The sequence below is a fragment of the Diadema antillarum genome, unplaced genomic scaffold (assembly GCF_040938485.1).
Source record: "Diadema antillarum isolate AM-2024a unplaced genomic scaffold, OU_Dant_1.0 seq00001954_RagTag, whole genome shotgun sequence".
Taxonomy (NCBI): Eukaryota; Metazoa; Echinodermata; class Echinoidea; order Diadematoida; family Diadematidae; genus Diadema; species Diadema antillarum.
Genome location: NW_027272614.1, coordinates 272,965 through 284,894, shown reverse-complemented (window position 1 = coordinate 284,894; position 11,930 = coordinate 272,965). Strand labels below are relative to the sequence as shown.

The following is an 11,930-nucleotide window of genomic DNA, read 5'->3' as shown; positions in this document are numbered from 1 at the left end:
CATCAGAGATTTTGATATCAGTGTCGGGTAGGATAGTGCATGGGGGCTCTTGTTTATGGTCCAGACATGATTCGAAGGCATTTGGCTCCTTGTTTATTCCGTTGATAGCAGAAGAATCGCAGTGGTTGCCGTCAGCTTATCAAATCCATCTCAGAAAGCGAGGCACGAGAAATCCGAAAGAGCGCCGGTTTTCTATTAAGTGGAGGAGCTCACGCAAGCCTCAAGTGCTGGACTTATCTCGACAAGATTAATGGAGAGCGGGGGCAAGAAATGCTCACAAATGCTCATGTGTAACCACTTTAGTAAGAGGAATAGCTAAATTCCCATACATTTATTTTAAAAAATGGATGGAAGAGGAAGTTGTTCGCTATCATGACGTTGACATATGCTTGACATGAGCTATTAGTTTGCCCGTGGGAGTAATACTTTATTCTTAGAATGAAAATTACAAAACTAGACCCGAGAGAAGTGGCTTGTTTTCTTAAATAAAGTGAAGTAGTCGATGTGTATATTGCTTGAAGAGAGTATCCTCCAAAGCAGAGCTCTTCCACAAGCAAGGCCTGAATTTGATCATCTGAACTTTGTCTGAAACATTTACTTCCCGAAAACAGAGGATACAAAAGCCTGATATTTAAACTTGATAATAGTGCAATTTTTTTCCTGAACTGAATAAACATGTGGCAGTAGCCAAAATGATATCCTATGCCAAGGCTGTGTTTCAAGAGAAGCAACACTTAATAATCCAAAATATTTCATATGAGAATGCTGCCTTTGCCTTCTAAATGTGTGGTAATGAATATGTGGACTAAATCAATGATGAAACAGAGCATTATGGGTAGTTTCTAGTTCCCCATTTTCTACTAAAGAAGAAAAAGAAGACAGTTTAACTTGCTGTAGAAGGTCACTGCAAATTCAAAGTTTTGTTCTCTGTGAAACATTTTTGTGGACCTTCCATCAGTTCTGCTTCATCTGCTTTCCATCCTCTTCTGTGTACACACTTAAATGTGCACACACACACACACACACACACCACACAATCTGTGTGTGTAGATAGACACATGTATATACAGGGGGGGGGGAGGGCATGAGGTATTCTTGTGGCGGGCATCAATCATGGCACTCAAAGACGGTGGTACAGATTGGTAGATTTTAGGAAGCCTTGCCTTCCGGTAGATGCATCACTTCTGTCTGGTTGCCGACGGCGACATCCGGACGGATACGCGCATCCTGCCCTAGACATATTATTTTCTTGTCACCTCTCATCTCTCCCGGTTCATCTCCACCTGCAAAGATATCTCTTCCTGCATGTTTTCCCTGCCCCCAAGTTCACCTGCTCTCTCCGAGCAGTTTTGAAATTGAGTCATAGATGATTGGAAAGCTGATCGATATGAACATTTCTGCGCATTCGAGCAAGTTTGAACCATCCTTTGCACTTTGCAGGTAACACATTTTGCCGTAGTATGATGATATTGTTCTTCATTATCCTTAATCAAGTCCAGATAATGGATAGTAATTTAAATGTTTTTTCTCCACAGAATGTCTGGTAGATATTTTGTTTGAGTTTGTGCATCTTTGTATATCAGTGTTTATTGTTTCTTGTGTCTTTGAGTAGATGTACTTGTATGTGTGTGTCTGTTGCTCTTGTGTAACTGTTTGTCTCCATGTTTTTGAGTGTAGCCCATATCTCCTTTATTTGTGTTGAAAAGTTTTGTATGTGCCCATCACTGTTAGAATACGAAAAAAATACCACATACTATTTATTTCCTTGATTAGCTTGATGAATCTTTATTACGAGGTAAAAAGGAAATAGATGTCAACTTAAACTTGAGGAATCCTGCAGCTTGTCAGGACAGAAGAGAATACAGTTTATTGACTTGCATATGCATTAGATGTGACCAAGGATTTGAAAATCTAAAAAGAGTTACATTCCCGTTGATTCTACATACAGAGGGCTGAAAATATGTTTTCAGATGCCAGTTCCATGTCCAGATTTTGGGTATTTTCTGAAAAATAGCCCTTCTGTCATCTACACATAAAACTGGGCTCATCAAATTTAGTAAAAGAGGTGGTTTTGATAGCTTTGTGCAAAAACTACACCTTTTGATTTTTAGAATTTGTTACCATCCATTTTCTGCACATGTGTGATCCATCAAAGAGTGTCTGAAAATCCAATGACAAAAAAAAAACCTAAGCTAATGAAAAAGCCTTGATCAGAAATAATTCAATGTGCTCAATGAGTATGCCTAATATGATATTCTGATAACTTCCATCATATAGCAGTTAGGACAGTTAGAAATCCCCCCCCCCCCCATGCATTTAAGGGATAAATCAGTGCATTATAAAAGACCCATAACTTTAAACAATTTAGAATGATTAGTGCATATATCAACTCTTTGAATGGCAATGGTTCTGCCATTTTCTTTTTCTTTATCATCTTCACAGTTCTCAGTGACAACCACACACAGCCTTGCAGTGGGTACTATGCGAATTACTGTCTAAATGGTGGAACGTGCCATCAGCTCGTGGGGATCGACAAGCCGACTTGCAAGTAAGTCTCCGACTGTCATCAAAATTCCACTCTACAGACACCAAAGATGCCATTGGCTTTCTCTTTTTTTCTTCTTCTTCTTCTGTTTATCCAATATTTTGTTCAACAATTTCTAGTGCACCCCCACTGCCCCCAAATCATTCATCCATACATTTTTGTGATATCAGAAGTTTTGATTAACCTCTCACACAGATTCACACTTTTGAGTTGCAAATTTCATCAGAAATGCACCCCCTCACATTAGGATGTAGCTGTCTACCCCAGATATGGAAATGGTAGATTCCTATTCTTGCATGCACCTTTTGTCCTAGTAACATACACTTGTATCTGGTTTTCCGTGCTCACTGATGTTAGTGGGTGGGGGAGTCGGTGGAACAGGAGCAGACAAAGGCAGTGCATGTACAGTGACACTCACTTCTCAAACCATGCAAAATGAATGACCAATATTCAATGTCAAGTTGGAGTTCCCTTTAACACATGCCATAAAGAAGCTAAAATCAGGTACGTGAAGAATATATACATCAATTCTACAATCCCCTGCTGTAAGTCTCTGTCTCAAGAAAATTGACATGGCCCCATTTCATATGCGACCAAGCGAGAAACATAATGGCCGTTTAAATTCGGCATTTTCAACGGTCTTTATGAATGAATCAATATCCATCTCTTTATACTGCCTTGACCTTTACAAACTGGTGGTCATTTCCTCAAATCATATACAAAACCAACTGCATCATTAACTGGTCTGTCATTGTTTTTTCCTACAATGCAGCACATATTTACTGGAATAGGAGAGTTTTAGAATGTTTTGACGTCAAGAAAAAGGAAAAGCATATAACGGACGTGGCGATAATTTTCCATAAATTCAATTTGGGGGAGGGGGAGGTGTTGGAAAGTAGAGGCGGAAATATTATTCAAACATTTCAAAGCCTCAAGGAAGGAAGAAATCTCTCCTAAATCTCGAAAATAGAGCAGATTGTTATGATATGGAATGAGTCACGGGCAGCCCCGGCTGCTTTTCAGGGAGTCTTGAATTTTGACACCTGGTTCTCAGTGTTTTTTTGCCCTCTCCTTGTCATATTCCATCCATCACAAATGATTTTAAAGCTCTGAAGCCCTGCAAGATAAATAAAGCAAACTGAACACTCTCATTTTGCTGTTCCCCAAATTAGAATAGGCATCACACACTCTGAAACTACGATGCATCAATTGCAATGCAGTTTAATGCTCCTGTCTGGCCATAAGACTTCCAAAATATTGATGATGAAATATTCTTTGATAAGTTTCATGGCAAACACACAAATGCAGTGTTTCCATGCATAATTTGTTACACCTGCACAAGAGCATTATTTCTTGGTTTGATTTGATTTGTGGAAATACACCATTCAAATTGAATCAAAATTGAAACAAAATAGTATAATCAGCAGGTCATGCTGTAAGTGTTTCAATTCTGCTTAACATAATTGTAAACACAAATTTATTTAGGAAAAAAACTATTGTAAAAGTAGAGGCACATTGTGCTTTTATAGGAAGATGTGTAGGATGGTAACTGATTTGAAGATGTAGACATGACACATGCAGCTAAGGGTGTAGGAAGATTTTTGGTGATGCTGTGGATATGAAAACATCGTGGCTGATTTTCCCTATACAAACTGAACAATGCATCATAAGATGTGCTGTGAATAGCATCCTCCTACCATGGAGGGCGCCTAAAAGGAAACAGAATCAGCATAGTCTTGCGTGTGTGCAGATCACCTTTTGGTCGAGACGTTTTGCATGTCTCGGTATCATTTGCGTACTCTGCGTGGAATGGAGGAATTGAAAGAAAGTTAGATATAGAGCAAGAGAGCAAAAGACCATAAAAGAATTTGCAGTGGATAATTATGATTGGAAAATTTGCCAACTAGCCAGAGGGATAGAGAAGAAGGGGGGGGGGGGGGGGAGGTCTTCTGAGGGTAGTTTGAAGCTGTTAAAGTTTTTGACCAAGATTTATTTTGCCAAACAGTTGTCTCTCTCCTGACATCAAAATATGTGACCAAGATGTAAAAGAGAGAGATGGAGAAGAAAATAGTCTTGGGAGGAGGATTGGGGAGGATGGGGGGGGGGGGGGAGAGGAAGTGAAGAGATAGATGGACATGTGGATAGAAGCGGTATTCAGTGTTGCTCATCTGCTCTTGTAGAGTTAATGAATAACCCTATTGAAAATCAGATCACTGATGTAGTTCGTAAGGTCACAGACAAGAATATAAGTCTTCCAGGAGAGATGGGAATTCAAGATAGAGTGCAGCAAAGAGATGGGAGAGGAAAAAAGTGAAGGCATTGATTTTGCTTGGAAAGTATAGAAATCAGGAGGAGAATTGAAGCTTCAGGTATTGTTGGGGATAAGGGAGAAGAAGGGAAAAAGGGGGGAAAATAACTGTGAGAACCTGTGTATGATAGTGAGTCAGAGCATGTGCGTGGCACCACCAATTGATTGTGGGAATGAACGATGATGATGAAGTGTTTGGATGGTTCTGGGAAATTAATGAATAGAGAAAGGAGGATAGATGTATAGGTGAGGTGGGGAGAAAGGGATCGAAGGGGGGAAAAAAGAAAAAAAAAAGGGAGAAAGAGTAATGAAAACATATGAGTGTAAAGCTCGGGACCGATGCGCAAATGGATGAGAGAGATATGTCGGCACCACGGGCAAACAAATCGTCTCCAAGGACAGGTAGAGATGAGTTGATGAGGGGATGTGAGGGAGCGGCGACGGGGATGGGAGGGGGGAAGCCTCAGTGGAGGAGCCTCGGTGGAGGAGAAAGTGTTTGAGAGTCACGTTGTGTTTGTTCCCTGCAGGAATGGGTGGGGGGGGGGGATGGAGGAAGAGGGGCGGTGGAACTGTATGTGGGATTGGGTGTTCTTTGGGTGGTTTAGCATCTATAGGGATTACTCTAATCAGGGATTAAACCATATACTGGCTGTAAATCTGGATTTGAGGTGTTTTCTTTTTTAATCAATCAATTCTACTGATGTATTGCATTTTTCCAAATTGAAGAAAAATTATTGAGCCCCAGGGTTTGTTCTACATTTTATAGGCAACTAATGGGAAATTATACAGTGGGGCTCATTGATATATTGATCCCACACCAATCACTATGTTGATCAATATACTGGGCTATATATTGATCTTTGTATAGATAGTTTTGATCTTTATTCATATGATATATTAAAGAGCATTTTGATCGCGATGTATTGAACAAAAAAATATTCATTTGCAGCAAATAGATACTTTGCCATGCTACAGCTTAAACATGAAGTGGTTCAGATCAGAGATCATGTGTTTAAATTGAAATTAATATAAGCAAATGAAAATTGTGTTTTTCTGTTATGAGTGCATTTCTCTTTATATAGCTTGATGGATGAATTAATAGATTGATATATATATCTAGGTATCTATATAGATACGCACATAGATAGATAGATAGATAGATAGATAGATAGATAGATAGATTGATTGATAGGTACAATGTAGATAAATAAATAAAGGGGATAGAGATTTATTGTTTTACATAAATAGAAAAATTTCTGTATACCAAAATATATATTATGCATAGATATTTTTGCATATGACATTGCAGTTGTTTAGAAACATGATGCTTTTACCCAGACACATGGGCACATACACACACACACACTCACACACACACACACACACACACACTCACACAACCACACTGCAGTACCTTGCACCTGTGTTGCACAGTGAAATTAGCACTGCTCTTTTTCTGCACTGCCATTTTCCACCACAACTCGCCCCACCCCCATTTTCCCGATGCACCTAGATTTTTTTTTTGTCCTGTTACACTCACTCCCCATTACTCAAGTTGAATTCAAATATTTTAACCAGACGAAATAACAAAAATTTGCTGTGTTTTAATAAACATGCTTGTTTAATTCACAGACATTTAGTTTTTGTCTGCTTATATACTCCGTCAATGGAATAATAGATTATATTCATGCAATAAATGATAATCAGCCGTATAGATATTGGATAAATGCTGGATTCAAATGAATTCGGTTCAAGCATGCCTTTTGCCAATATTATCTGTATTTCAGCTATCGCATTATTATAATTTTTTGGCATATCACATCAAATGCCATGAATTAACATTCAGCTCAATACGTAGCTGCCCTGAAATATTCATATGCCATGGATCTATGTAATGCAGATTACAGAAAGCGAAAATAACAAGATGTGAGGGCAATATTTTTTCGAAACCATTCCACCTGCAAAACTCAGCCTCCATCTCCTCTACCTGGAATTAAATTTGATGATCCGATTGTAACATGGAATGAGCTAAGAATAGATGCTCCGAATATTGATGTGAAAATTAGTGTGTGCACATAACTTGTTCTTCTCTTGATTAACTGGCATATGGTGAGATTAATATCCCTTTCCAGGTCCAAATTATGCCTCTCAGCTCAGTGGAGCTTTCTTTGATATTGTATTCGGAACAATGAAATCAGTTCCACATTTTTCATTCGTTTCAGGTTGCTTTTTTTTTTTATGGAGCTACATAATCTGAGTATTAGCTCCAGACAGAGGGGTAAATATAGAATATTCATGAAAACCAAATTTACATTTTTTTTTTATTGTCAATTCATCCAAAATTTGGGGAGAGGAGGCTTCAATTTGAGAATCGCACAATGATTCACACTTACCATGTGCAAGGACCAGGGTGGAGAAAAAAAACCCAAAAAAGATGAAAGGGACTATGAGGTATATACCACTTACTGAGGCAGCTTCTGATTTAAATGTGGTAATTTCAACTCACAGATCTTTTTTTTTCAAATTCAAAAGATGTATAACCCAGGATATATGTCATGTTTCACTGCACTTTCCAGACTGTAATTGTGCATGCCTGTATTCTGCTATGCCAACGTCACATTAGCATGGCCGTGTGCACACACCATCAATCAACAAATTGACCATCGCATGTACTTGTATCTGAGCATGATATACGTGCATTGCATTGCATGATGTTTGCTATAATGGCGCTTCCCAAAGTGACTCGAATTTAAAAAGAAAAAAAAAATATGGGAGAGCTAAATTATGCCAATTAAGTTTGCTCTGCGTGTGACTTTAACATCAGTGCATGCATGCCTGGCGCATGATAACAATTCCAGTTTTCGTGAACACCAATATTTCCTCTCTTTTGATAAAATTTGACACCAGGAGTATGTCTATCCCTAGCTTGGGTGTTACCACACAGAGATGCTGTGGTGTGTTTTTGTTCTTTTTTTTTCTTCCTGATATGTCGCCTTCGCATATCAAGGTCATACGAAAAGAGGAGCATACGAGTTATGCATTTCGTTTTGTGTCTGCAAGAGAGCAGAATCTATGAGTTTTTAATTTGTATGTATCCTTTAATGCCTTTTGTTTATGTTTTCTGCTATCATATGTTTTCCTCGAGCATTTATGGATTACTGCGCACTCTTTTATCATGATGCATTTTGGAACGAGAAGAAAGAAAGAAGTGACACGTCACCAAACTCATCAAAATCTGCACTCTCACATCGTTTTTGTATCACCTTTTCTCATTCATGTATGATTTTTGCAAGAACTGTCTATACTTCCAATTTATTTTTTTCACTTTCACATAGGCCTGTACATTTTTTTTTTTCTGTAAATGAAAACAGGGACTAAGGTATACTATCAAACATGCCTTAACTTTCATGGGTAAGATTTAGATTAATTGAAACTTGGTAGCTGTGATTCCAGCCTCATACTTGTTTTTCCTGTTTTAGTCAATCAGTCATCGGTTTTTACAAGCTGGTAAAAAGAATCCTGTAAACTGGCACAGATCTTACACCATATATTTTAGATATTTGAGGAAAAAGTTTCATAAAAGACATCAAGGGGATTGCAAATTAAATGTTGTTTCTTCCATCACTGCCAATCAATATGTAAAGTATATTCCAAGGTGTTAAGAGTCCTATTTTAAGATTTATGCTGCCAGCTTTTAGTGATATTGAGCTTGTTGTAACAGCCTTCCCCCCACCCCCACCCCCCCCCCAAAAAAAGACATGAAATCCAAGTTTCTGCAATGTCTACCACAAATATTATGATATCAAATTATAAACAAAGCTGTGTATGTCATATGATATTCTCATTGATATTGAGTGCCATATCCACTGTTGATACAAAATGGCTTCACTCAATTGTACTTGCTTTTTACTATGGATTCTGGTTCAACCAGTAATAGCATTAGGGATCAAATTTGTTAGGCAGTTTAGGCAGTTTAGTATGCCTATAATTTTGTTCAAATAGAATTGTCAGTCTTCATCATTTTTACCATTATAGAGTACAAAAAATGGGGGTTTTATTCTAATGCATAAGCTGCCATAATGAGAAACATTCCAAATTCATGCATTAAACCCTTACTGTTATGATAAATTCAATGTGTGGGGGGAGGGGGGGGGGGAGGGGGGGGGGGGGAGGGGGAGGGGTTCTCTTTATTCCAGCTCTGTACATCCCGTGTGGGACGATCCCATTTTCCCCCTCCTGTGTCTACAATGTCACTGTGGATCTGTGTTTAAAGACGACTCTGTACCTCTCTCATATCATCTCCCATATCTGCACTATGTTCACTTAGATATGGTTGCTATGTTCACACTCCTGTACATCTTCATAAGTCTGTCCACCGTATTCTAATGCCACAATTCTTACCTATACTCACTCACTAAAATCTAATTGTAGAAACATCAGTATAGCTGAATTACCTCTAAATTAACCTGTAAATGAGCAGTGATTTTTCTTGTGAAAAGTTGATACTTAATATATTACTCTCTTCTTGATTAATTGATAATACTTTCCTTTAAAACATTAAAAGTGTATGTATAAGTATGAGTGTAGTTATTGTCCTTTAGCCTAGAGCTTTTGCTTCCTACAGTATAGATCATCTGTACTGAAGATGACGACTCACTAAGGTTCTTATACACCAATTTCTGTATTTACTGTTTATTTTCTGGAGTGCTTGTATTTTAGTACGCTTTACACACATGCACAAGAACAAAATTATGTGCTTGTCAAAACCTTGGTAGAAATGGTATAGCTTTTTGATCCACATTTTTTTAAGTTATCTGATAAAGATACAGACGTAAAATAACTAAAGAGTACATTTTAAAGCAGTCCTTGGCAACAAATGTTTGTTACTTGTACACACTCTAACATTCACTTGTTATAAGAACACACTGTGACTGTTCATGGTAGAGAGAAGTGTAAATGATGCAAGTATACGAGAAAGTAACATTTCAAGCACCACGCCTATTATGTCTAGTATTATGCCTATAAGTGTACTGCTCTTGTACCCCACAAGAGCAGGAAATAACATTTTGCAAATTCTTCGTTTCTCTTCCTTTACTTCATTATTTTGTTTTCCATTTTCTCTATAATGGGTTGCCAAACTACTTGGGCTTTAAATGAAACATACAGTAATCTATTTTTTTGTGATATAATCTGCTGTATGCGCTAAAAGGTGTGCTACCACACAGAATGAAATATCACCTTTGCTTGAGAAACAACATAGCCTACCATGTCCAACTTGACTTTCAAAAAATGGATAAAATAAACCAGTCAAATAGTATTATGCAAATTTCATCCAAATTTGAATGAAATTAAGTTTTTTTTTTTGGTGGTGTCACAATTACTTCCCCTTTACACAATTCCTTGACATATTTCATTTTTTTCTCAGAAATAATAATGTTGATTGCAATCACATTTTGAAATTAGATTAAGCAATGAGGTCATCTTATAAGTCTCCAAAAGACCTGCGCATGAATTCATACCAAATTTCCTCTTTTAAAATGCAGCTGAAGGAAGAATCTATGTTTCATGCTTCAAGCTTTTTTGGAGGTATGAAGTTATCTGCAGACCAGTTAAAAAAAAGTTAGCGAGACATAAAAGTTCTGACCTTTTCGTCCAATTTTGATGACTTTTTCACTCTTCGATTAACTTGATTTTCATCGTGTAATCATAGCCAACTTGAACTAAATGTGGAGTTTCCTTTTAGTAGAGAGGTTTTTTTTAATTATTTTGAAAGTTCCAATTAAAATCATTTTTTAATATATCTGTTTTCAATAGATGTGTAATTACTTCTCACTCTCCCAGTCTCGTGATTCTCATCTTTCCCTACTTTTCTTGTTCTCATTCTTTCTTTCACAATACCTCAAAATTTTCCTCTCCTGAACTTATCCAAAATGAAACAAAGTGGTTTGATGAAAGATGGGTGACATCTTTATAAGGACCTCTTTGTTTTGGGATATCTCAGCCAAATTCAAAACCAATTTTCATCAAATAAACTTTGAGAACTTGCTAAAATTGTATGCTCTTTCATATTTTGTAAGTGGTTTCTAATTATCTCACAAAAAAAAAAAAGTTAGAAACCTGAATTCCCCCATCTCAACCAAAACTATACCAACCCTTTAACTGAGCAAAATGAAATGTTAAACAGGTAACACAAGGAGCAGACGAGATGAGGACAAGACAGTGAATCATACTTTGAAAGATGATTAGATCAGAAAGAGATGAAGAAAAACATGGATGAAAATAGGGAGATGAAGGAAATACAGAGACTACTACTCATGATGGAGTGCTAAAATGCAAATGGAGAAAATTCTCAACGAAAACTTTACCATCCCATTAAAGTCCAGATCATGCTCACTCCTCTTTTGGCTCTTTTGGGTCTCTGCTTATTTTTTTTCCTTGTCTTTCTCCCTCTTTCTATTTGCTGCTCTTTCTTTCGCTCAGTCTCTCTCCCTCCGTCATGTCAATGAGCCGTCTTTCTTGTTCCATCTCTCTATCCTTGGCGGTCTCCTGTCTGCTGCTCAGTCCGTCGTCTCCTCACACACTTTCACTTTTCCAGCCTACCGTCTAATCTTACCTTTTGTTCTAAGGGAGAGTGAGAGATGACAAGAAGGAAGGAGTGTTTGAATTTCCTCCTCAAACACGTTCGGTAATGTTTGCCCAGTGTAAGATGCTGGGGGGGGGGGGATTGCAGATGGGGTTTTAATGGCTGTTCATCACCGGTTTGCCGTGCTGTCTGCGCTTGTAGACCTTGTCTCGCTAAAGTGCCTTTCCCCCACCCCTTCCCACTGTTCTCCGACCCGACTTTGGCGCGGTGTGGTGGAAGCAAGCCATATGAGGCGCGAGACAAGCAAATTTGTTGGCGTGATCAAGTTTTTTTTTTTCCTCCCCGCACATGCGAAGAGGATAGATTTATCAGATCACGTACTAGGCCATGCAAGTCGATGCCACTCTTTAAACTGGTGGGGGTAGGGAAAATCTTCGTGGGAATTCTTTGCAAAGTTTGCTAACAAGCATGCAAGTGAAAGTGTTGAAGCATAG

General features: G+C 38.1%; 1 protein-coding gene across 1 annotated transcript in view; it reads left to right on the top strand.

The window, feature by feature from the left end:
• Nucleotides 1-1,394: 1,394 nt before the first annotated feature.
• Nucleotides 1,395-11,930, top strand: part of LOC139713375 (uncharacterized) — a gene marked incomplete at its 5' end in the record, with an annotated part of 32,420 nt that continues 21,884 nt past the window's right edge. The window contains 2 exons of the mRNA XM_071625112.1: nt 1,395-1,440; nt 2,443-2,548. Of these exons, the coding sequence (XP_071481213.1) occupies nt 1,395-1,440; nt 2,443-2,548 (152 nt within the window). The remainder of the gene's footprint in view (nt 1,441-2,442; nt 2,549-11,930) is intronic.